This window comes from Hippocampus zosterae, chromosome 4 (assembly GCF_025434085.1).
Source record: "Hippocampus zosterae strain Florida chromosome 4, ASM2543408v3, whole genome shotgun sequence".
NCBI lineage: Eukaryota > Metazoa > Chordata > Actinopteri > Syngnathiformes > Syngnathidae > Hippocampus > Hippocampus zosterae.
In genome coordinates, this window is record NC_067454.1 from 7,113,606 (window position 1) to 7,140,244 (window position 26,639).

At 42.4% G+C, this 26,639-nt stretch overlaps 2 protein-coding genes and 2 long non-coding RNA genes across 7 annotated transcripts in view; 2 read left to right on the plus strand and 2 right to left on the minus strand.

Moving 5' to 3' along the window:
* LOC127600079 (uncharacterized) overlaps positions 1-26,639 on the minus strand; it is a 183,639-nt gene that overhangs the window by 19,413 nt on the left and 137,587 nt on the right. The window lies entirely within an intron of this gene.
* tent4b (terminal nucleotidyltransferase 4B) lies at positions 680-22,507 on the plus strand. Of its 2 annotated transcripts, none has more exons than XM_052064317.1 (12): positions 680-1,482; positions 11,661-11,784; positions 13,316-13,362; positions 14,598-14,718; positions 15,860-15,967; positions 16,039-16,167; positions 16,532-16,742; positions 17,016-17,142; positions 17,354-17,457; positions 18,055-18,272; positions 19,193-19,339; positions 20,648-22,507. In XM_052064317.1, the coding sequence occupies exons 1-12, from the start codon at positions 1,025-1,027 to the stop codon at positions 20,795-20,797; spliced, it is 1,944 nt and encodes a 647-aa protein (XP_051920277.1). In that variant the 5' UTR covers positions 680-1,024; the 3' UTR covers positions 20,798-22,507. The 2 variants fall into 2 exon arrangements, with proteins under 2 accessions (XP_051920277.1, XP_051920278.1); XM_052064318.1 differs by lacking the exon at positions 680-1,482 and adding an exon at positions 2,517-2,698.
* On the minus strand, positions 18,287-25,479 carry LOC127600084 (uncharacterized). Its single transcript, XR_007962263.1, has 2 exons — positions 24,950-25,479; positions 18,287-18,369 (listed from the first exon to the last, which is right to left on the minus strand). It is a non-coding gene; the product is annotated as an uncharacterized LOC127600084 (long non-coding RNA).
* The window catches only part of adcy7 (adenylate cyclase 7), a 41,858-nt gene continuing 38,543 nt past the window's right edge, over positions 23,325-26,639 (plus strand). For all 3 annotated transcript variants that reach the window (XM_052064282.1, XM_052064287.1, XM_052064285.1), the window contains exon 1: positions 23,325-23,523. The gene's annotated coding sequence lies outside the window, so the exon portion shown is untranslated. The remainder of the gene's footprint in view (positions 23,524-26,639) is intronic.

The window sequence follows — 26,639 nt, forward strand, 5'->3', positions numbered from 1 at the left end:
ATTATCTGTTTTTTTGTCTGTATATAACTACATCTTTATTTTCTTGATTTGGTTTAGTGAGCCTTTAAGACGGTTAAGACCGCTTGGTGGTCCAATACATCAGATATCATGAGTGCACTTGTTTCCCCACCCCCACTTTAATGACATTAGTGAATACTGCATATTGTCGATCGATGTTGAACGATTTCATCCGAAATGTTTCAATACATGAGCCTGGTTTCAAGTAAACATAATTTCGGACTCCTCAAGATCTTTTTCTTCAGCAACACATTCGATAATTGTATCTTTGACCAGATACTTATTACTATTTTTACTTTGTAAATCCTATCTATCTATCTATCTATCTATCTATCTATCTATCTATCTATCTATCTATCTATCTATCTATCTATCTATCTATCTATCTATCTATCTATCTATCTATCTATCTATCTATCTATCTATCTATCTATCTATCTATCTATCTATCTATCTATCTATCTATCTATCTATCTATCTATCTATCTATCTATCTATCTATCTATCTATCTATCTATCTATCTATCTACGCTTTCAACACATCTGGAGGGTTCACATAAACCCGACGTCGTTACGTAACGAGCATGCAAAGAAAAAAAAAACGCTATTACGTAACAAGCGCTCCCCGCCCCCCCCCCCAACTCGCGCATGTGCACTACGCAGCAGCTCGGCTAAGCTCCGCCATTGAGGGAGTTACGATTCCGAGGGAAGGTTCAGGGAGAGAGAGAGGCTCTACATCGGAACCGCACAGTCTCGTGTTCCCCCTGGGGTGATAAAAAAAAGGGATAACAGTCGTAACAGGTACCGGTAACTGTCTCTCGGTACTCTCGTCGCCTTCCTGTGCTCTATCGCCGTGTGTCTCCGCCACCTCCAAGGGACTAAATTGGAAGAAGTAATTGGGGGGCAAAGCGAGGCGAGCTAAGGCTAGCTTTGGCTAGCTGTTCACGGGAGGGAGGGGAGGAGGGGTGGGGGAAGGGGGTGGGTGATTCTTGTCTACTCTCGTTTGATGGATCCGCGAATCTCCTGGTTCCAACCAGAACAACGTGGACCCGCCAACAACCTGTGGATGCAGATCTGGGAGACGACGCAAGGGTTTGGCTATCTGCAAGTCAACAACAGTTTCGGCATCCTGAAAGCGAGCCTCAACGCGGCGTCAGGAGCCGTCCTCCTCGCTGCTGGGACCGGGCCGTCAGAGTCGATCATGACGAGTCCAACCGGGGACGGCGAGATCATGGAGCAGCGGGACTTTTTGCCGCTAGAGACCGGCAACCGCAACCATCGAGCGACCCCGCCGAGCAGCAGGAGCCCGGCGGACGGGCACCCCAATAAGCGGAAACGGGACAACAAGGCGAGCACCTTCGGATTCAACTCCAGTCTCTTGAACGGTAGCCCCGGCACGGAGGGCCGCGACGTGTTCGCGGGCACGCCGTGGAAAAGCAGGAACTACTCGGAAGGGATCGTTGGGTAAGAAAAAGTTTGTGTTTTGGGGTGCATATTTTAAGCATTTAAGGGCCCATGGCCAACCCCCCAAGCCAAGGGCCCTCCATATTCGTTCGTTGCAAATATTTTTCAATAAATATAAGTGTTTCTCGTTAACTAAAAAGTGTACATTTGGGACGATTCTGTCATTTCCTGGGTTCGATAAAGTCCTTCAAATCTCTATTAATTAATATCTAACAAACAATTCATCTACACGCTTTACTGCAATTTTGAGTGGCATCCTTTATTAAAATGACACATTTTTCAGCTTTAATCTTCGAGGTGAAAATCATCACTTTGTCAGTCTCCACTTCATCCCGGATGACTCTGACAGCAGTGCTCCAGCGACAGCAAAAAGTATCTGGCTTGTGCTGTTGTCTGTTGGTGTCACCCCGATAAAATTTTAAAATATTTGGTAGTTTTGTAAAAGTTGTTTGTTTTGCACTTGCTTTCTCTTCTCTGCTCCACTGGGAACACTCATTTTTCATCATCATGATAAACGTATTTTTAATAAGGGATGTCATGCACAGTTTTTTTTCCCAGACCGACACCAATTCAGAGTATTCACTTTTTATGTACTAATTGATATTGTACTTTTGGAATGTAACATTTAATTGAATTTTGACTTTTCTTTCTGATACGTTTCATGTTTTGCACACTGTATATTCTACTTTGTTTATTTTGTTTATATACTTTTTACATTTAGTGATTCTCACGTGTACCAACGAGTTATGTAGTTAAAAAATAAACGGATATAAAATGTAATCGTTAGACTTTACAACTATATCAAAACATTTAGTTTAATGTTATTCTGAACTTCATCAATGATCCAAGCTTTGTGGTCGTTGGGCTTTAAGCAGGTGCTTGAGCCAGCTCTAGCTGCATATGTACACAACGTGCAGCCAATGCGACCGAGTCCGCCCACTCCACTCCATACTTGACACACAAGGCACGTGATCCACCCACTCTCGAACATGCATGCAGTACATTTGACGCGGCATGTGCAGAGGTCGTATTTCAGCGAGACTCACGGGCCTTCAAGTCATGTGCATGCAAAGTTGCGGTGGACAAAGTGTGGTCCGCAGGCCATCTCTGGCCCTCTGTGCCATTTTATGCAGCTTGCTGAAGCCTTGCTACATTTTTTTTCTGTTCAAGCTAGAACAATGATGATAACCCTCTGCAGCTACATTTATGTAATATGGTTGGTGTAATTATTTCGGTTTCCACACCGAACATTTTGAAATCAAGCATAATTGATTTTTTTATTTCAAGGGTATATAACCAAGTTGATCATTTTTGTGCTCGTAGTAGATCCTGTAGTTGATACTAGAGGATGTACAGGATATACGGTGACGCCTCAGGCACGTGTACAGTAAGTCACATGTACAGTGTGTGTATATATATAGTAGGACGGCATGTTAGTCAATATGTCAAACGCCGCCTCGTGGTCCCTGTGTTACGATATAGTACAAGTGAGAGCGTGGTCGCCCTTGGCTGAGTGACAAGACGTATTTTACCACAGGTTCTGCACCGCAGGAGAGGTCAAGTTGACTAGCAAGTATTCTCATAGGAAGTCATGGGAAAAGAAAAAATGGAACAAATGTGTATCTGTTTTATTGTCGATTAGTATGTGGGGAAAATTATGCTCATGTCTGTTTCTTAAGAGGAATTACACTCACTGGTCAATATTTTGACTAGTTTTTATAAGTCAACTTAAGAGAGATTGGAAAAGTTGTGACCAAATTGCTGAGTTGACATGAACATGGACTGCTTTTGTAAGCAAGCTTCTCTCTGTTTGCAACCATGTTGTTTGTGGAAGCAGTGTATATCGGTTGCGATGCCCAAAATAACAACATGTAGCTTTGCAAACACAATCATCAGCGGGCTGTAATTTATTTATTTATTTTGATTTTAATTTGGAGCGCCCCAAAAAAAAAGCTAGCCGGTGTAACGTTTGATGCATGGAACGATGTTTAAATGGTGTGCAACAGAGCACGACTGAGCTTTCTGTTTCCGTGCTAAGACTCGTTTGTAAATGGAGACAATTAATCATGGCACATTTTGTTTGTATAAGGAATCGTTCGTCACCCGGGTTATTTTGTGAATTTTGTCTATCGGTTTTCTTTTGTAGTTTCACAAAGTTTTTTTGGGTTTTTTTTTTTTGCTGCTTATATGTGTGTTTGGGTAGGCGCGGGTGTGTTATGTTGTTGAAAATTCCTTACATTATCGAGTTTATACCCACATTTGAAAGAGGACATTGTGACCTGAAAATGTCCGGTTCCGTCTCAGTTTTCTTTTTCCTTCTGTATGCTGCCATTCCGCATAGCTGATTTTCACCACTTGAGAGCAAAAACTGCTTTTGTGTCACTTGAACCACGTGGATATAAATCTTAGAGCTTCGTAGCGTGTGCTTGTTTGCGACTCGGGCTTGTTTTTTTGGACTTAACGGAGCCTTTTTTTGTGCTCCTTCTCTTTGGATAAATTCATCTCTCTGTGATTTGAGGTTACAAGTTGCTGAAAATTTGCGAGCCATCGCAGCATGATTTGTCTCCTCGCAAGCAAAGGCGAGGAGGGTGAAGGTGGGCGTACGTCTTGAATGCAGTTTTCCGCCCCGGGTTTCGTCTATGCTATATTTGGACATGTGAGACAAAGGCATGTGTTTATTTCTTTTCCACACCCACTTTTCTTGTTCTGTCTCTCCTTCTCTATCGCTCTGTCGCTGTTTCTCTCTCCAAGTCCAACCCGAGCGTCCCCGTCTCATAATTTTGACATGCTCTCAACAGACTTGACTTCCGCAAACCCAAGGCAGAAACCTGAGCCCCCTTTGTGGACGTCCAATCAGGGGAAAGTTCCCTCCCCTATTTGTTCCCCTATGTTGGTGTACCTCTGTTGTTGAGCTGCTTTATATGGATCCAGGAAGTCGGCATAGCCAGGGAGAGCTTCTCACGTGAAATGTGCTCTGTAGTCTGTAGTTGTTGAGCTGGCCCATTAAGGAACTTTCACAGACGCTGGCCCAAGTCCTGTTTTACTTTTCCCAGTATGAAAAAATGGGCATAGAAGTAATCTGTTCTCTGGTCTAGCTGTGGCCACCGTAAAACCTCTGACTTCTTTTACGGGCACATTTTTCTAATATTATTTGTGTTCATACATAAGTGGAAAAGACATTAACCACTGTTTATTGTAAAAACTTTCAAACGGTCCAAAACATTCAGGTGACACATCGAGAGCTTACAAACAAAACACAGCATCGATGGGATATAAAATACAGTGGATAAAAAGTCAACACATCCCAGTTCAAATGCCCATTTTTTGTGTTATTAAAACATGAAATTATTATTATTACAGTTTTAAAAAATGCTCAGGCCTCTGATTAAAAAAAAACAAAAACGCAGCAGGCTCGATGTGGCCCACAGGCTACACTTGGACCACATCTGTTCAGCTCCTAAAATGGCGGTTGAGTCAAAGGCAATGAAACAATGCCCGGTAATTCTGGGCTAATGCACGAAGCGATTAATCACTTAATCATCTGTGGTTTAATTGTCCCAGCACACCCATACCGCTCCTGTACACAAATGTGTCAATTACTAAATACTGTACCTTGTGTGATGTGACCCCATCCGCCTGCATACTTGGTTCCACCAGGTCCAGTCTGAGATGCCTGTGGACAACATAACTCAGGCCTCCCGTGTGGTTCTTATCCAGCGGATAAGCCTGCATGTGCCCTGCGCTGATACGGCCAGGAACGTTTGCACTTTTTGTTCAAGGGGTCGGACACAGGGTGATTATTTGAATGTTTTATTGCCGGCGGGAGATGGGCCGTTGTAATCGATGAATCGTAAAGAGTGTGTGAAATTGATTCATCGTGTCTCCAAGCACTTGTGGCAGAATGGAGCGCGCCATGACTTTGATTTTGGTCTAGTAGTAGTTTGCTGTTTGAAGAGGGACAACAAGATTTCCGCTCTGGCCAAGCAGTGGTGGTGATAGTACGAATGGAATATGGTGTTTCCCAACTTTGTAATGAGCCAATGCACATATGTTACACTGAAAATCTCTCACCAGCACGCAACAACCCATATTCTTCGACTTTCGACCCAACATGAGACTGACGCTGTTCTATTGTTTCTTGGTGTACTGTTTTCATATAGTAGTATTGTTATTTTATGTGTGCTTTGTTACAACTGCAGCTGTTGTGAAAAGCGCAATCTTAATGAATCAAAATTGTATTGTGTTGCTATTTTGATGTGAGCTGAGTTGTTCGTTACTCAAGTTTGAACTTGCAAGACAAAGCCCCCCAAAAAAACAAACACATCCAATTGACAGCCCTTGTCTGGAAAAATTCACAAGCGGGCTCACTCATATGTCAAGGCACCAGGGTACTTTATTCATCCACATGGGAAATTCAGTGTTCCAATAGTCCCCGCAATGAAAACAGCAAAGCAGGCAGGGCGAATTACTAATAATGTGAAAACCATGAAACATGGCATCTACAAATCTATTTCCAAAAACATTGAAGTTTATGAGTTTATTAGAAGTTTAACACCCGAACATCTCCCCAGTTGTGCTGTAAAAAAAAGTATTTAATGCGTCATATTTTCCTTGAACACTGAGGTCATCTCATATGTGATTGGTGGATGTCGTGTCCCTGTGTGAAAGTGCACCCACCTTTCCTGGGTTCTGTGTTTCCATATCTGCCGTGATGACTCTGCTGCAATTTTCTCCGTGTGAAATTGCCTGGTTGAACGCACGGCCAAAGAGGCTGCCTGTCATTACAACAAATGAAATTCTTTGCACCTCAAGTGTGAAGTTGCATCTTATTGCTATCCCCTCCATCCAGACCAGCATTAAAACATGACTCAGCAATGTCCCTTATTGGCTGCCATTAACTTTTACAGTAGAACACGACGACGCTAGATTCCAATTTTGGGCATGCGAGCTGGGATAATAAAATGAATCAGGTGCTGAAAGCAGAAAACAGTCTCAGACAAACACCGTAGTCGCCGGTGTAACAGGAGCCTGTGCTGCCTGCGGCCAACAATTAGCACCTCGGATCAATTCATGGATTAAACATTTAAGAATCTGCCATCTGTGAGACATGGATACCTCCTTGCCTCTTGTTTATGCTTGTCGTCTTTTTAAAGAAGCAGCGTGCCATGTACGGTTCTTCCACCCTGAAGTCTAGGCTGGCGGTGTCACGTGACACTTCTGAATCTTTTGGTCACAAAGGTTGGGCCACATCGGTCAGAGTCATGACGTCTGGTGACACGAAAGTAGAAGACTCAAATATAATGACAGACTTGAGGGGCCACATTTTGTTATTTTGGTTTCGCATGCTGCATTTTGGGGGGGAGGACATTTTAAAAGCATTCCAAGGTGTCTTAATAGATAAATGTATGCATGCGCTAGTTGTTCGTTAACACGGCGTTGTATGTGGTAAACGGTTCTGTTGTTCAGACGGTAACACAAACACCTCTTTGACGTCATAGCCAGTTTTGGACTATTGGCGTTTTCATGCACCTGGGAACAGTTGAAAGTTGGAATATGCTTTCGGATTTTTCGGTAAGGAATGTTTGCTTGGTGGAGGTTTTCTGAGTTCCCACACGAAACACATTAGGTGAGGAAGAGGAAGTGGAACTGCCTCAACATGCTAGCCACGTGTAAACAAACACACTACTGCTCAGCCTCTGGCATAAGGATGTTACAGCTAGCGGTACGTTGTTGGCCGTACGTTAAACTTGTTAATTGGTGCGAAACGTCACATTTTAGTTTTATAGCAAAATAATTCTGACACTTGTAAATGTTTTCTTGCACTTACTTATGAGGCACTTTCCGAAAAGTTTTAAGCCGCCGTATGGTTTCCTCTTCTCCTTTGCTATACCCAGTGTAAACTGAATCCACACCTTCAAACTAAAGTATTTAATGCAATTTCTAGTATCTGATTACAGCCCTAGTTATGTTAAGACAGGTGCTGTGTTATGTTTGTACACTCTCTATGTGTCAGCCTGAACCGTGCCCAGCAGAACGCAAACCTCAGCCAAAGTAAAACAATCGGAATATGGAACAGCATTAATTCTCTGTTTTGTTCAAGTATTATTTGGTTTCTTTCGCAAAATTAGCACTCGGTGAGAAATGCTACTATTCACAGCAATCAAGTAGAGCATAATGATATTTTGGAAACACATGTTTTCCTTCACCCAGGACTGAAGTTTTTGTTGTTGTTGTATTTTTTATTTTTTTTTGCAAAAGATTACATAACCTTACTATAATCCAGGCAAGTGGGGATTAATCGGATAAACGGTGCCGCGGGGCCACAGGAACTGTAATTCAGTCCAAGGAGATTGTGTGGGCGTGGAGACTTTCTGTGACCTGGCCTGTTTACCGTGAAATGAAACTTAGGAATGAAACTTAAAATAGAGTTATGCTTTGCTGGATTACTAAAAGCCTTAATTAGTCACTCCCCTCAATATCTATCGATCGATCAATTGATCAATCTTTTTAAAAAAAAAAAATTGAGACATTGAACCAGCATCATGTATGAAATATGTTGTGCCATTTCACTTTGGCCCCCAAAGCTCCAGAGCCATGTTGTGAACACGCAGAGTGGAAAATTGACCTTCATTTAGTGTCAAATGAAACCTAATGGTCCTGTGATGGGAGGCTGGATCCTGCACTTTGCGCAAGGGAAGGGAGAGAAGGAAAACAAAAAAAAGGGATTAGTCACTACATTGGAGCTTTGCCCATCTTGCTATTTTGGATGATTTAAAGCAAACAAACTTAATCGGCTATCTCTGTGTGATAGTTAAAGCGATTCAAAATGGGCTGTTTTTGGTTTTATATTGTCATATATGGAATAAAACTACAAGATAGCTATTTTTTTTTTTGCTTCCTTAAAGGGGAAGTCAAATTAAAAAAATCATCTGTACTATATTTGTGTATATTTTTTCTCTGCCCCCAACCCTTCCCACCAGTCTGAGCATGGTATTCTGATTAATATTGCACACCTAGCCTAATTCCAAATTGTAGGTGGAGAAACTCAGTGTGGGGACAGGATTATACACATTTCTTGACTTGTCTTGACATAATTCATCAGGGCTCACACACAAAAACAATTTTATAAATCGCAATGTAGTTGAACAGGCTCCTTAGCTGCAAAGAAGTGAATGTCAATAATGGGCGTCGCTTTGAATTCTGATGAAGTGTCGAACACTTGAAGACCAGTCATTGACACACATCACTTACTTTCCATGACCTACACCCAACAAAGCTTTGAAAGTAGAGTTGCAAGGATTCCTCAACAACTAAAGGGATAATTGATCATTATTTTCATAATCTATTCATTGTTGAGAGAACCTAAAAAAAAATAATAATTAAAAGTCAATAATAATAATAATAATACATCACATTTGTAAGCGCCTTTCACAACACTCAAGGACACTGTACAGCCAAGACCAATAGTAAAACACAGATAAAATAATAAATAAAGAAAGAAAGATTTAAGGCGGGTAGGCAAGTCTGAATAGGTGGGTTTTGAGCTGGGTTTTGAATAAGGAAAGAGAGTCAATATTACGAATGTTGGGAGGAAGTGAGTTCCAGAGTTTGGGGGCAGAGCGACTGAAGGCTCTGCACCCCATTGTACTGAGACGGGCAGAGGGTAGAAAAAGGTGGAGGGAGGATGAGGACCTGAGTGAGCGAGAGGGAATGGAGATTTGAAGAAGATCTGACAGATAGGGGGGCGCAAGGTTATGGATGGCTTTGAATGTATAGAGAAGTATTTTGAAGTTGATTCTAAGTTTGACAGGAAGCCAGTGGAGCTGTCGGAGGATGGGGGTGATATGATGGAAGGAGGGGGTTCTCGTGATGATCCGGGCTGCTGAATTCTGAACAAGTTGAAGTTTATGGAGGAATTTTTGATGGACACCGAAGAGGAGTGAGTTGCAGTAGTCAATACGGGAAGTGACGAGACTGTGAACAAGGATAGCGGTGGTGTGCGGAGTGAGTGAGGGACGGAGGCGGTTTATATTGCGAAGGTGGAAATGAGCGGACCGGGTAATGTTATTGATGTGGGAGTGAAAGGATAGTGAACTGTCAAGGATGACACCCAGACTCTTCACCTGGGGGGAAGGAGATATAGTGGCATTATCAATTGTGAGGGAGAAACTGTCGGCTTTGTTTAGAGTGGATTTGGTACCGACGAGTAGGAGTTCAGTTTTATTGCTGTTTAGCTTGAGGAAATTGTGGGTGAACCAAGATTTGATTTCTGAGAGACAGTGAGAGAGGGACGAGGGTGGGAGAGAAGCGTCGGGTTTGCTGGAGAGATAGAGCTGGGTGTCATCCGCAAAGCAGTGAAAGTGTAAGCCAAATTTGCGGAAAATGTTTCCGAGTGGAAGGAGGTAGACAATGAAGAGGAGCGGACCGAGGACAGAACCCTGGGGAACACCAGAAGAAACGGGGAGGGATTGTGAAGTAAAAGAATCAACTTGAATGAACTGAGAGCGGCCAGTGAGATATGAGTGGAACCAATGTAGAGGGGTGTTGGTGATGCCTATGGTAGAGAGTCGATTGAGGAGGATGGGGTGAGAGATTGTGTCGAAGGCTGCACTCAGGTCAAGGAGGATGAGGATGGAGATAAGGCCAGAGTCTGCTGCCATGAGAAGATCGTTTGTGATTTTTATGAGGGCTGTTTCAGTACTGTGACGGGGAAGGAAGCCGGACTGGAATTGTTCATAAAGACTATTGTCGGTGAGGTGGGAGTGGATCTGAGAGGCGACAGTTTTCTCCAGAATTTTCGAGATGAAGGGAAGATGGGAAATGGGGCGTAGGTTATTGAAGTCATTGGGATCTGAACCAGTTTTTTTCAGGATTGGTGTGACAGCTGCAGTTTTCAAGTCGCGTTTATTTCGTTAGCCCTGAATTACAAACAGTCTCAAAGGGCTTCACGTGCCCACAGTTGACAAGTATTCACGACATCCCCTCACCTTGACCAGCAGAAGGGAAAGGACAAAAAAAAAATCTGGGGAAAAAAAAAGAGAAACCCTGACCAGGCTGCAATAGATACCGAGTGGGCAACATTTGACACAATGTAACACTGTAACAAATGATTGTTACAGTGATACAAAATCCATTTAAAAAGATGAAAGCGCTGCAAGCTAATTTATCTTGCTATTTAATCAAAATAAGACATTTGACAACATTTTTTTTAACTTTGGAAAAGCATGGCCAACGTTTATGCATATTTTCTGAAATTTTACCGACCAAACCTGTAACTGAATCCTAATTACTCTGCCTTTTCTCTACTGTCAATTGAAAATACACTAATGCCATGTTTTTGAATGAAGTAATGGAAAGGAAATCATTTTTTTTGCCCAATAAATCGACAAAATAAATCACAGATGATTTCGGTTACTGAACTAATCATTGGTTGTGGCCCATAGTTAGATGATGAATCTGAATGGAACCAACCAGTTTATTTGATCTCCAAACCATTCTCAAACGGGTTCACAATCCACTGATATGAGCCGAGCTTGGGTTGTTTATGGCTCTTGTGAGTTTTTGGAGCAGTATTTCGGCGGCTGTTTTTGCAGCCGGGCTCCGTGCTGCCCCCCCCCCCCCCCACAGCCGATAAAGGCGGTCAGAGACGGAGGTCGCCCTAGGCGGGCAGGGTAACCTGTTCTCAAGGACGTGTGCCCTCGGCACTGCGGCCACATGACACCGCCGATGGGCTTCCTCGTTTTGATTGTCGCCTGGTTGCTAATTAAGCCGCTGGCCTCCGCCATACGTTCTCCTTTGTCATGGGTGCACATTCCTCTTTTGTTTTTACTAATTATTAACAACCCGCATTATGAGTAAAGGTCAGTCCATATGAGCGTTTGTGGCTTTTTCTGCAGTAGCAGAACGTGTCCTGTTGAGCAGTTTTTGTACCTGTGTTTATGACCGATTGAAATCTGAGCTCTGTGTGCACCTTACGTTTATTTTGTATTTTTCTTGATTTATTTTCTGGAAACTTTTGACCCTATATGTGCTGTCAAGCTGCACATGTTCATTGCTTTTTTTCCTGTCATGATGGGTTTGCCATACAAATTTTTGATTCCGATGTACTATTCATTGACTACTAATAGTAATATTTGACTATTAATAGCTGCATGTTTTTTCTTTTTTTTGTCATCCAGGTTACATGAAGAAATCAAAGACTTTTACGCATACATCTCGCCACGTCCGGAAGAGGAGAAGATGAGGCTGGAGGTGGTGGACAGAATTAAAAGCGTCATCCACAACCTTTGGCCGAGCGCTGAGGTATAGCTACTCCAGAGTCTCCGCTTGAGTACAACGCATTTCAACTCTGTCTCCTTTCGATAAAGCCCTGGCTCTTAGCTAGAAATGACAAAAATGACCACAAAGAATCGAGCTCTGTCTTAGCAGCTCTTGATGCTGCAGATGTCCCAAGCACACATTTTTGCAAGAGTCACTCCATTTTGAGTATCTGCTAATACAGAGCACTTCCAAATCGTCTCAATTGTAAAAGTGCAACTATTCATCAACAATTAATTATGTGTGGAGCAGGGGTGTCAAGCTCATTTGTGTTGCGGGTATTTGACATTTCGGTCCAGATTTTAGTATGGATCATGGAAGGTGACGCACATGATTTGCTTTCGCGGGCCACATAAAATGATGTGGCGGTCTGGATGTGGCCCCAGGGCCTTGAGTTTGCACTCTGTTGTGGAGATACCTTGTTAAACTTAAAATTGTATTCTCAGGTTTCTCTGGGGCTCCATGAAAGCAGATTCATTATCCCCCCCTCCTCCAATAAGACATATGCAAACACGTAATCATTAACATTTTTGCTGATTTTCTGAAAGATGTTGCAGACCAAATCGAGCTGAATCATAATAAATACCGGTATACATTTGCGCTGTCGTTTGAGTGGAGCAGTGGTTCAAACCAAGTAAACGAATGCAATATATTTGGAACCCGTCAATGCTGCAGCACAAAATAGTAATGTCGACAGATTTCATTTAAATATATGGTGAAAAATTCCCCTTTGTGTAGTAACCAAACACAGCTCTTAAATTGTCAGTGAATAATTTTCATTCAATGGAAACATTGAAGAAATAAAAATAGAGCACTCCTAAGAGGAAGAAAAAAAATCAGAAAAACATTTTATTGCAAAATTCTGACGCCGCACACCCCGTTCTGCACTCCCATTGAGTTGGCGCACCCCCTGTCCTCTACACGCACCCCACACAACACGAGCCAGCGAGGCATCGCCTTGCACAGGCTGCGGATGGGTAGCCTGGGACAACCGGTCGGCGAGAGTTCATTCAGAAACACAGTTCTGCAATCGGCTTAGCCGCGTCCATGCACACACAGACACTACATTTTTATTCTCGGGGTTTAAGAGAGGGCTTAAATCTATTTGTGTTCAGCAAGCAGCGTGAGTTGCTCAACAGGAGGTTTAAAAGGTGGAAGATTGGACGAGGTCATTGGGTTTAAGTCCTATTTTTGTCTTTATTGTCACTTCTGATTTGCTCGACGACATGCTCCTCGTTAGAACTGTCTGAAAATTGGGGTGGGTGGAACCTGAAAGAAACAATGTTTGCACCACGCCTGTGGAATGCTTCATGGGAGTGTGGAGAACGCCATTTGCGTAAAAAAAAAGATTTGGGTGAGGATGGGGGGGATAAATTATTTTATAGCTCTTTTATTTCCAGCTGTCCTGTCCTCGCCAACTATCATTAGCCCGTAATTGTTACCGATGTTTCGCTGTATTTGCATGCTTGCTTCTGTTGTGTACTAAATGTGGTGCAATTATATTTGTTCCTTATAGGTGCAGGTATTTGGAAGCTTCAGCACGGGTCTCTATTTGCCAACAAGGTGAGTCACTAACACTTGTCGGGATCAGTAAACAATTATTAAGTAAATGTAGAGGACTTTTTCGTTTTGTTTTGTTTTTTTAAGTTGGCACAAATACTCAAATGCAGGGATGGCAATTTTCCGCGGATACGCGGAAATCCGCCGTTTTATTTCTTAAATTGATCATTTTTGTGAATCATCTAAAATCCGTTGATAAAATTTTAGGGGAGGGGTCAGGTACCTTGTCATCGAGTTTTCACGAGTTCTCCCAATCAGTCTTTCCATCTTCCAATTGTAAACAGCCTTGCGATTGGACATGTATGATGTCTTACTTGTTGTGATTGGTCGGGCTGTCCAGGCCACGCCCCTTTCCACTTTTTTCATCACTAGCCATTGCCATCCCTGCAAATGAGGACAAATAGCAATAGTGGCATTAACCTATTCACTTAATTCACGCTAGTATACAGTACGTTAAAGCCTTTGAAAATATGTTGCTAACCAACGAGCAGCACCTACTAAGGTACCCAAACAGTCTCTCATGTTGAATGGGGTGTGATTGTATCTTATGTAATCTGTTCAACTATACCGTTAAAAATGCATGTTTTGTCAAACAAATGCCGAGCCTGTAATGCATCAAATGAACAAAAATTTCAAACTAATCAAGTACACTCTCAACCTTAATGTAGTTTGCCTACGTTTTTATATTCATAGCTGTCCTATAAGTATAAAAAGAAGTGAACAGAGATGCGCGTACCTCTTGTTTTTATTGCACAATTTGTTTGTTTGATCCAGCTCAGTGGAGACGACGCCTTTAATGGCAGGTAGCGTTCCACGTGACTCTGACAATGTAGTTACTCCTGAGGGTTGTGTTCGGGCCCGAGATAGTCATTCCGCCCGGTTTTGCTGCATTTCTCTCCTTTCAGTCTCTTTTTGTTTTTGTTGTTTGCTAAACTCCTTTTTCACCTGACACAAATTGTTCTGTACCATTAACAAGATATTTGTACAAGGCGTCCCTTAATGCACACTTCCGCCCATCTGTAGTTTGGTCAGTAAATTCCAGGTAAAACGGTACAGAGAAGTTGCCGCACATGTGTTGCGTTTACCACATTTTTCTTCTTTTCTCATCAATGGCAATCTCTGCTTCTGACATCATCAAATTTCAAAAACAAAAAATAAAACGCCAAACCTCATGGAATCTGTTTGCTTGCCTAAGTTCTGAGTGTGTGTTTTTTTTTTTTCTTCTGTGGTCTCCGCAGTGACATCGACTTGGTGGTATTTGGAAAGTGGGAGACACTCCCCCTGTGGACACTGGAAGAGGCTCTGCGAAAGAGGAACGTGGCCGACAAGAACTCGATCAAAGTTCTGGACAAAGCCACAGTGAGCGTGAACATACTTTCAGTACACATTGTCTTCACTTTTCGAAATAAAAGCGAGAAGTTGTCAGGCAGGGAAACCTCAAGGAATGATCTCCCAGGCATATAAGTGCTGTGATGGCGTTGCCTTGCTCGCCCCACTTTCAGAACATTCCATCCCTGTATTTTACAAGTGCTTGGACAAGGAGCGAGTAAGGTGAACGAGGGTGACAGTGTTTTTGTTTTTCCCTTTCTATTGCAACAGAGGTTTTTATCCCCTCTATTGTTTTTGTAAGCTTTCATTGTCTCATTATCTGAAATAGTACCGTACATCATAATTGTCCACCATTGATGAATAAAAAAACAATTGCGGTTAAAATGTCAAACCAGGTCGCCCCCGGGGACCACATGAGTTGCCTGCAAGCCTCTTCGAAAAATAGCACACTTGTGATGGGACATGGTAATTTCCTAGGAATGTTGTAGAAGTGGTTATTTGAAAAACTCTTGAACTCTTGTAAAGATTTATAGAAGGAAGAGTTGCATATTGATGTGCAGCTGCGAACCAACTTTGTCAAATATCTTTGAATTTTTCAGACTAAGTTGCTCCGCCGGTCGCACCAGTCAAAAAAATGCATCATGACGAAGAAAAAAAAACATGTTGCATCTCTGGGGAAATTAATTTGACCAAGAACAACAGCGCTCGGACTCGCACCCAAAATCCCCATTCTCTAATCGTGTTAACAGCCACGAAAGTGCGGTTGGGTTCGAAACTTCTACTTCAAACTATGGAAATATTTGAGTTCTTTCTAATTTAAAGTGGCTGCCCTCAACTAGAATCCTGTGTTGCATTGTGGCCAAAGCGGGAATCCTCTTCGGTCGTTTTACCTTTCAAATGTATGCAACTGCCAAAATAAAGTCGAAATTAAGAAGAAATTGAAGTAGAAGGAAAAGAAGTGGTGGTAGTAGTCATGGCAACTAATGTGTAATACTCAACTGTATAGTGTACGTTGCCTTGACTACTTCTTTTTCTTCCTGTACTTTCTTTTGGCAGTCGGCAAATACTTTCGAAACGGTGTCACGTTAAAAAAAAAATTTTCAAAGAGATGGCGAAAAAAGTAGGATATTACCATTGAGTTCTCATTGTCATCGGTGTCCTGTCTTCCCAGGTACCCATCATCAAGCTGACGGACTACTACACGGACGTCAAAGTGGACATCAGCTTCAATGTGAAGAGCGGCGTCAAAGCGGCATGCCTCATCAAAGAATTCAAAGAGGTACTGTTGCTTCAAGAAGCCTTCGCTTTGAGGCCACCGAGATATGCCAACATGCTTTTCCTGGTGTGTAGAAATACCCCGTGCTGCCTTACCTGGTCTTGGTGCTCAAGCAGTTCCTCCTGCAGAGGGACCTTAATGAGGTTTTCACCGGCGGAATCGGCTCCTACAGTCTCTTCCTCATGGCCGTCAGCTTCCTGCAGGTGTGTTCATGCTCCAAACACACTAACACAGTGTTTCATGAAACTTTCTGGTCCACTGAGAATGTTATTTTTGTTTTTTAAGGGCCAGCTCATTATTTGAAAGCCAATTATACAAGGATTTTCCTGGCACAAATTGGGGGAAACAGACACCGTTCTGATTATATGCACATGTGCCCCTGACTGGCTGAAACATTATTTTCTAAAGTATTTACGCTACTAGTACAGTATGTTATTGTTATTTGAGATTTTATAGCCCCTAAAGCGATGCCTCACAGATCAGAAGTTTGAGAGTTGCTGTACTAATCCACCGCGGCCACCATTTACAATCCTGGACATTGTTCTTTTTTTTTGTTCCCTCCACTAGCTCCACTACAGGGAGGACGTTTGCAGCCCCAACATCAACTTCGGCGTGCTGCTCATCGAGTTTTTTGAGCTCTACGGACGCCATTTTAACTACTTAAAAACTGGCATCCGTATAAAAGACGGCGGCTGCTATGTGGCCAAAGACGAGGTTCAGAACATGATGGACGGCTACAGGCCCTCCATGCTCTACATCGAGGATCCTCTACAGCCAGGTGGGAATTTATTTATGAACACGCTACATACATTCTTTTGCACCAGTTTCCACTTTGCTGCAGCGGTCATGTTTCTCGTGCCGCTCAGTCACCTCTCAAATGAAGTTCTCAATTCAATAGCGTTTATCATTTTGGGAAAAGCGTCTGGAAATGACAAAACGAAATACGTGTGCTAACATTACCTTTACCTACGGACACCGCAGTATTGAACTCCACAGTGTCCGGTTGGCTGCAGCTTCCCGTCTTCTCAACTATATTCTTGTTATCCCGCAGACAACGACGTTGGCCGCAGCTCCTACGGTGCCATGCAGGTGAAGCAAGCATTTGACTACGCCTACGTGGTGCTCAGCCACGCCGTCTCGCCCATCGCCAAATACTACCCCAACAATGACACAGAGAGGTAAGCGCATCTCATTGTTCATGGCAAATAGCCAGCCTCGTTTATTCGATAGTTTGTTTTGAAGGAACGAGGAGCGGGGGTTGGGGTGTGTTCCTATGTACAATCTTACTGCCCGCGTTTCTTGTAATGAGACTTTAAATTCTTCCCATTCCGTTGTGCGAGCTCATCTGTGGCGTTCTGCCGTGTCAACACTGTTGTTCCTTACTCGCAGCGTGCTTGGCCGAATCATCCGCGTGACTCAGGAAGTGGACGAGTACAGGGAGTGGATCCGAAAGAACTGGGGGAGCTCGTCCCAGAAGGATCTGACGCTTAACCGTACGTCACCCAAAACAAAAGTTCACTCACACTCAAAGAGGGATATCCTAACATTTTTCCACCGAGGGCCACACAGAGAAAAATCAAAGGCAGATGGGAGCAGACCATCAATACATTTCCTGTATCAATTAAAATTTCATATTTAAACAGTCCTACACTTGTTGTGAATTTTGCCATTCAGCTCCTTAGAGAAGAAATGCAAATATTCCTGTGACTGAACAGTTGGATGTTCAAAAGTTTGGAGGTCAACTGAAGTTCACCTGTAAATGTCATGCTTTCTTGGCTCATTTTGAAATTACGCTTGAAAGCCTTTTTGTGACTAGTGTCTGCACTAGGAGCGTCATTTAAGTGTTTCAAATAAAACCTGTGACATCTCGTAACAATCAACTTTTGTTACATTTGTATTTTGAACCTAAAGCATTTTTGCGCCATCTTACAGATTTTGAGGATTTTCTCATCAACTTTTGATGCAGGTCACATTTAATTTTATGGTCTGAGAATAAGTGGGATTCCCAAAAAAAAAACATACTGCAAGCTTTAAATTTGCCTGTAAAGCCTGAAATCTTGGCTCATGAATCCCTTTGGTGCTTATTTCAGGAAATGACGTGACACTGTTCGAGTCCCAACAGCTGGACCAGTGCAACAACAATGTTCCGGACGAGGAGGATGACGAGGAGGATGACGTGGTAGTGATCCTGCCGAGGAGCAAAAACTCATCGTCCAACTCTTCTTCGTCGCCGTCTCCTTCCCTGCGCTCGTCGCCGTCCTTGTCCCCACTTTCGCCCTCCACCACATCCTCCAGCTCCAGTGACGGGGTTCGTCCTTCATCTTGAACCTCATGTTCTTGTTTCATGCAAGTGCAGTGGGGACACCCTCTTTTGCAAACATCGCTAAGGATTTTTCTCTTTATACCTAACGGAAATGAAAAGAAAATCCTTGATATTTTTAAACATGCTTGTAGTTTTCAACAATGTAAAAAATGGGGGGGATACAACAAAGCCCTTAAAGTTGGAAAAAAACACGTGCTTTAAAAAATGTATATTTTTTTGGATTACATCAAACAACAAACAAATGACATACAAATGAAATGAAATGAAGCCAAAACATGACGACAACAGGAAAGGATTTATTTATTGAATTATTTAGTTATATTTATTTGCTTGTTTATTTTTATCATTCTTTTGTGACCCAACAAAATCTACATTGTTATTATGTTTTGTTTTTCTGGAATTAAAAAAAAAGGGTTGGCGTGAAGGTGAAAACAAAAAAATCATATTAAGTATAGCAGAGTGCTGTTTTATTGCACTTTTCATTGTTTCAAAGCAAAAAATGGTACAAGTAAAACAAAAAAAAAGTTATTTTGGTGATCCAGAAGAGAGACATACACCAGACATGTAACTTTAAGGAAGTCATACATGTCAGCGGGCTCAAAGGGAGTGGTTGGCTGCTTCCTGTGAAAGCTGTTAGTTTTGTTGTGCAGAGTAAAGAGACACGACTCGCTTTCATCTCCTTGTGTCGTCTCATCTCCACAATTGGTGACTCTGCATTAATATCGGAATGCGACCGTGACAACAACGTACACATGGTGCCTACACAGAGCAGAGCGATGCTCACGAGTCAACTAATGCCAGTGCTAGCATGCATGCCATTGAATGGAAGATCTTAGGCCACTGTATGTTATTCGGAGTTGTATAGCGGAGTCCTCATTATCATCATGTGTTTTTTTTTTCCCCAGGACTCGGACGGCACACCATGCAAGACGGCCAAGCAACAGTCTGGTCGAGCTGCCAGCGCTCACAGAGAAAAGTCAGCCGTGGTGACCAGTCACCGGACGCAAAACCGCACGGCCAGCACTCCACCAGTAGGCAACAAGGGAGGAAAGGTGTGCTCCACTAACACGATGTCGTTTACGCAGCAACATTGACCTGAAAGAACACTCAAATTGTTCAACTTTTAATGACAATTTAATCACAAAGTAGGCATGGTGTGTTAGTGGTTAGTGTGTCTGACTCACAGTTGAGGGGTTCTGCTCTGGCCTTCCTGTGTGGATTTTGGCCATGGTCTCTTCTTGTACGCTACATTCACGAAACGCTCAAATGGTTTTTTTTTGTTGTTGTTTCTTTTTTTTTTTTCCAAAAATACAGACACTAGGTTCAAAGCTAACGTTTGTGGCGAGACCTATTCCCCATCGATTGGTTGCCAATCATTCACAAGGCAATACAGCGGGCGCTAAGTAACCCTTTTTAAATCGATTATCCTGTCCATTATTCCATCGAATATTTAGGTAATTGGACCCAAGGAAAAATAAGTTTGCAGGTGTGTTCATGCTCAAAACACACTCACACAGTGTTAGTATACATATTTTTGTCCTTTTTTTGTTGTTGTTGAAAGCGACCCCGCACCATGTGCATCTTTTTACTTTTTCTGAATTCCTCGATGACAACCATATCCGATTGACTGAGTGTGTGTGTGTGTGTGCCTCTGCAACAAATGTCTGTGCGTTGAATTTGGGACAGTGGCCAAACATTGTTCTGAGTGGCGGAAATAGAGTGTTATTATTAGTATTGAGCAGAGTTGGCAGATCCAACCCTGAACAAACAAATAAATACCACATTTAAAATTGCACCTCCAGACAATACAGACTAGTCTTCAATGAAACCAGAATGTTTATTTTTGAACCAGAACCTCTCAATTGCGCGGCCGAGATGCTAACTACTAGGTCACTGCTCCACTAATACATCCATCCATTGTATGAACTGCTGACCCTCACTCAGGTCGCAGGTGTGTTGGAGCCTATCGATAGGCAAGCTGTCATTGGGCGGTAGGCAGGGTACACCCTGAAATCCTTGCCAGGGCACACATAGACGCACAAGCATTCACACTCAGTCACACCTACGAACAATTTAGAGTGTTCAATTAAGCTACCGTGCATGTTTTTGGAATGTGGGAGGAAACTGAACCGGAATACCCGAGGAAAAAACCCACGCAGGCACGCGGGGCGGGGCCATGCAAACTCCACACAGGGAGGCTGGAGACGGATACGAACTCACGACCTCTGTGCCGTGAGGCGGACGTACTAACCAGTCAACCATTGTGCCGCCCTCCGCCAATACAGTGTTAAATAATTGTGATTGAATCAGTGCCTCCAGGCAATCATCATATACTCTTTGTCCCTACGTCTACCTTTCAGGCCCGCTCTCATCACAAGGGCACCCAGCAGAACTCCCCTCGTTCCTCCGGAAACAGCAAAAGTCAACCAAGTAACCGGCCACACCACCAGGGCAACGGTAAAAAGAGGAAAAATCTGCGTGACTCTGCACCAGAGGAGCTGTGCAGATAGGGAAGTAGCCTTTATCACCCCACTCGCCATGACTCTTTAAAGGAGGAAAAAAAAGGAGAAGAACGAGCAGTTTTCTCTCTGCGAGCCAGCACTCTATTGTTCTTTTTTTGCCTCGAGCGCCTCCTGATGTACAGGAGAGGAATCTTCTCTTTTGGAGCAATACACCAGAGACTTCTGCTGTTGGGGAAAAAAGTTTCTATAAAAAGGAAAAAAAATAGTGGAAACGGCTTCAAATGTAAAAAAAAAAAATATTGTTTTTTTTTGTTGTTTTTTTAAATGACAGCATTGAGGTGTAACTTATGCATGATTTTTTTGGGGGGGATGATTTTTGTTGTTATGTCTGAACAGGTCATAGGACAGTTTGTAGGGAAAAAAAACTCTAAAAAGAAAAAAATAACAAACTGTTTCATAGGATGATCTTTTTACAAAAAAAAATTCACCCACAACTTTTTTTTCTTTCACGGGTGTCTCGTTGCCATGCCAACATGACCAATCATCATCATCATCAGCATCCTTCTTTTTACTGTCCGTGTTTAACCTTTTTGGTAACTTTTCCCGCACAAACCTACTGAAAATGCAACACATGCTGTACATAAACTAAATATACTAAACAATAAATACAAATGGACGATCAATTAAACACCGATTTCACGCCCGCCCCCTGACTACACCGTTCGGGAAACCCTGCCTTATAGGGTGGAGTTTAAGCGGCATTTACACAATTTTATTGAGATCTATATACATTAAAAATGTGTTAGCGATACAACTGTGGCGACAAATGTGTATTTGTTAAATGTATTTATTTTTTTTATGGATTATATGGCTATAGTGTATGGATATATGGATAAATATATACAATATGAGCCCTTTGAGGAGGCTATATGTTTAAATGCTGCGATGTGGGGGAGGTTTCATCAGGAACAATGACAACAAATATTTTTTTCTTCCTAATTATTATTGGCAGTTGTGACCAAGTTGACAAGTGTGAGAGACCATTTTACGAGTCATGATAAATATCTATATATATTTTGCTTTATTGATTTTAATGTGGCTGGTCTACTTGGGTGAAAAAAGGGAGGTTACATTTTGTTGTATGAATCGAAAGGAAACATTTCTCAAACGTTCAATAATTTACTAAAACTGTGACTTTTGCCACGAAAATGTGTTTGGATGATCATTAAAATACCTCAGTAGCCCCCTCAAATTCGGGAAAAACTTTTTTAAGACGGCCCACAATTCAGTTGTCTTTTGTCATTGCAGTACAACGTGTAACCTATAGGTGGTGCTATTACTCCACTGTGAAACCACAACCTTTGGTCTCGTACTGCATTTAAATGTTCGACACAATATCTGCAACCTACTATTAATTATCAACAATGAGAAATATCCAGTTGTTATTCATTACAGCCAGCAAATACAGACGTCTGTATTTTTACATTTTAGAACATCTTGGCAGCCATTTTTAAATACAATACTAGATTTAAATGCAGTACCTAAGCACTTGTGTTGTGGTATATGAGGACATGATGATATGATTACCTATGTTCACAATAGGAGTACGAGATAAAGTTGAAAAGGGTTGGCCGTGTAAAGTGTGAATGTCCCGAAGCGAACACAAACCTTCCAGGTCGTCGAGGAAGGTTCCCAACTGTATCGTCTGCTGCTTTTCACCAATTTCATGCAATAAAAACAAACAACAACAACAAACAACATTGCCAATATATGTTTTCTCCCCTTTATTTTAGATATTTTAAATTTGATTTCCTAATTTACATATACAGTACTGTATACACTGTGTGTACTCACGTGTATGTATTTGCTGTGCTTGTGTGGGTTTTCTCTGGGTACTTCGGTTTCTTCCCACGTTGAAAAACTTACTTGGTCACACTAATTTGGTTACACTAAATTGTAACTCGGTGTGATTGTTTGTGTGTATGCATGTTTTTTCGTCTATGTGTGCAATTGGCTAGCAACCAGTTCAGGGTTTACCCCTCCAGAATGCCTGAACGACTGGAATAGGCTCCAGCACGCCCGCGACCCTCTTGAGGATAGGCAGTACGGATCTATTTTTCTAGACAAGCACATACATTCACGTCGATTAACAATTTAGGGTATTCAATATAAACCTGTATGTTGCTGGAATATGAGGGGAAGCCACAGATTCAAACTCTCACTGTGAGGGAGATACACTGTATAGCAACCATTACACCATGCTGCCCCAATACAACGGTTCATAAACCATTAAACCAATTTAAATGCCATTAAAAGCTGAAAACTCAATAAGCACAACCTGGAAAATCCACACAATAAGAATGTAACCAATATTAGAACACGGAAAGTCAAAACAAGTAGCAAAAAAAAAATCCAAAAGGCTTATCAAGTACATCAGATATTATTTTTAGACAAACCGACAGTTATCTCCATTTACAACTGTTTTGGTTTTGGAGTGGGCGGGGTTATGTTTGACTGACAGGGGTGAAGGGGCGGGTCTTTGGACTCTCAAAGCTGCAGCGCGCGTGGGTAAATCAATCCGGGGGAGCTTCTGTCATTCACAACCACGCACGCACGTATACAAGCTCACACAAATTTACCCACGCGCACACAAACGCGTATCCGGAGGAGGACACCGTATACTCGCTACTTTTGACCCGGACGAAGGCACCACCTTCCGCGTTCACTTCGGGAGCGTTCGTTGGCGGGACACGTTGGTGATGGTGGAACACAAGGTAGTACCCCGAACTTTTTTTTGTTGAATTTTGATGTTTGCGTTCTGCTTCACTTGTTTTTTTTCCGTTTGCTTTTTTACGTCAAGCTTGCACACATTTAACGCAAACGCGAGTCGCTTTAGTCAATTGAAAGTGATTTAATTGAAAAATGTGCACTCTTAAGGCATCGTTTTCTATCTTAACGACGAAAGGCTGCTGTGGTTGTTGAACGAGTGAAAGGGGAATTTCCACTTGATCGACGTTCACGGTGGTTGTGGCTGTACGTGTCTAACTGACTGACAGGTGCTGAGTGATTCTAATTATTGTTGTATAATATTCGGAGAGATGCGGCCGTTTGGGGAAAAATAGGGTAACAAATCATTTTAAACGTAGTCCGACATCAGACAACATTTGAGAAGGCATTACTGGAAATGATCCAAAACATACTAATGTTAATTTATTCTGTTGTACTCCACAGTCTCCACTTGGCCGCATCACTCTTTTTTTGTCAGTCCTCAGTTTTCTCTGAAATAAGATTCTGACATCTTTCTAACTTGATCCTACACAGTAAGGAATTAAGAAAAAAAACACGTAATCTTGTACCCTGCAGTATCATACTTCCAAGTATCCACCTGGCTGCAAAGCTTCTGTTTTGCACTGCCCTCAGTCTACTTGAGTTAAATTCCAGCATTGTGTTAATGATTGTGGTTAGAAATTACAAAAATGAGGAGGGATGCCAAAGTTAACTTGGTATGCTGCAGCCTTATATTCCTTAGTCTTCACTTGATGCCAAGGTTACATTTTTACATACTTTCTGTCCTAAGTCTCCTCTTGAATAGCACGGCAGCATTGCATTTAAGGATACAGGGCAGTAAATTACAAAACAAACGTGTGCTAATGTTGGTCTTATGATGTCTTGATACTTTCACTATCTTCTTGGATACAATATTTTGAGTTATTGTAACATTTGTCAATACGCAGCTCAAAATTAAGCAAGTGGACTGCATAGTTGCCTTCCACAGTTTACACTTTTAATGCAGAGCTGCGTTTTCCCGCTGCCTCCTGAAATAAATGGCCGTAACGTTGTAAGTTTTGTTTGTGGAGATTTAGCTGAAAATGACAAAATTATGCACACATGCTACCGTTAGCTTTGTATGCTGCAATATTACAGTCCGCAGTCTCCACTTGGCTGCAAAGGTCCACTTTCTTTCTGCCCCTCAGTTTTCTCTCGAGCACCATCTCAGTGTCACTGTTAAAAATGATCATTGCAGAGGGGGGCGGGGGAGGGCACGCACGTCAACATTTTACCACGTTGTCTCCACAGTCTACGCTTTGCTGCAGTGCTCCGGTTTCTTGCTTCTCTCAGTCTAATCTCAAGTAAAATCGCCACATCATTGTAACATTTCAGAATGTGCAGCTACAAAAGGCAAAATAGACACACACGAACCGTTTTGCTGTTTCAGTACTATACACACGCTCCACAGTCTCCACTTTGCTGCAGTGCGCCGTTTTCTAGTCTTGTGCAGGTTTACCTAATGTTGTGTCCGGTGAGAGTATGTAAAGATGGTGTAGTTTAAAACTGAACTGCTACCTTCCTTCCTCATGCGATTTCTGCTGTGATAACATGTCGGTTGCCAAACGCCTCTCTCGCAAGCGCATGATTTCACATCTCTTTCACCTCCTCACATCTGCGATACAGGCAACGATAGACATAATAACCTGGAGTGGGTTTGGGCATTTATTTGATGTCCATTTACAGTCAGCTCTAGATTTCGTTGGTTGAAGGACTCCGTCTTACTAGTTAGGTTTTTTTTTCCCCCACTGCTGTTGCTGTAAAGTTGTCCTACTAGTGAGAACAAATATACTAGTCCAAGGATCTGAACCGTGATATAAAGGATATAAAATAATATATGCCCGGAGGACAGCTACATGTTGCTAGTGAGGCAAAATTATGAGTTGGCATAATTAGATACTACAACAAGGGTCACAGTTGCATAGGTGTGCACACTCTGAACTGGGAATTTCTGATCAGAATTAAGCGATCACATTCTGTTTCACGCTAGATTAAATCAGAACACACCTGCCATGATTTCAAGTGCCTCTGATTGAACCCCAAATAAAGTTCAGCTGTTCTAATAGGTCCACTTTTCGGCATTGGAACGTCCAGTTCGTGCGTGTTATGGCTATTGCCAAATTTTTCACCTTTGCCACCACAAATGTCTTTTGGATGGTGGAATCACCCAAAAAATAAAAAAGTCCAAAGTATAAACATGATACACTCGACAATGGCAAACATGATATCTTTTGTGCTGTGTAAATAATTGATTTGTTTTGAGTGCGTGCCTCCACTCAAACAACATTCTGTGGCGCTTAGTGCATCTGAAGGCAGATTAGGTAATAATGACACAGTGGGCGAGGGAGAGGTCTCCCAGGGAAACTGCAATAGCAAAGGCCTTGCGGTAGAGTGGAGAGGCTTTCCTAATTGCACTTGATAGTGACACACCGGCAAACAGACGTTACAGGGCTCACAAGTTTATGTCCAGTCGCCACCAATGTCTTTGAACGTCCTACCGCTGCCATTATGGAATTGGAATCATATATACAGGTATTGCACAAAGACAAATTCAAACACTCTTAAGTTCATGCCTTGATTAAAAAAAAAAAATATATATATATATATATATACATTCATTCATTCATCTTCCGTACCGCTTGATCCTCACTAGGGTCGCGGGGGGTGGTGGGGCCCATCCCAGCCGTCTCCGGGCAGTAGGCGGGGGACACCCTGAATCGGTTGCCAGCCAATCGCAGGGCACACATAGACGAACAACCATCCACGCTCACACTCACACCTAGGGACAATTTAGAGTGTTCAATCAGCCTGCCATGCATATTTTTGGAATGTGGGAGGAAACCGGAGCACCCGGAGAAAACCCACGCAGGCCCGGGGAGAACATGCAAACTCCACACAGGGAGGCCGGAGCTGGAATCGAACCCGGTACCTCTGCACTGTGAAGCCGACGTGCTAACCACTGGACTACCGGGCCGCCATATATATATAATATATATAAAAAAGGTAGATTGGTCCACTTTCTTCACCGCTTATCCTCACGAGGGTCACTGATGAGCTGGAACCC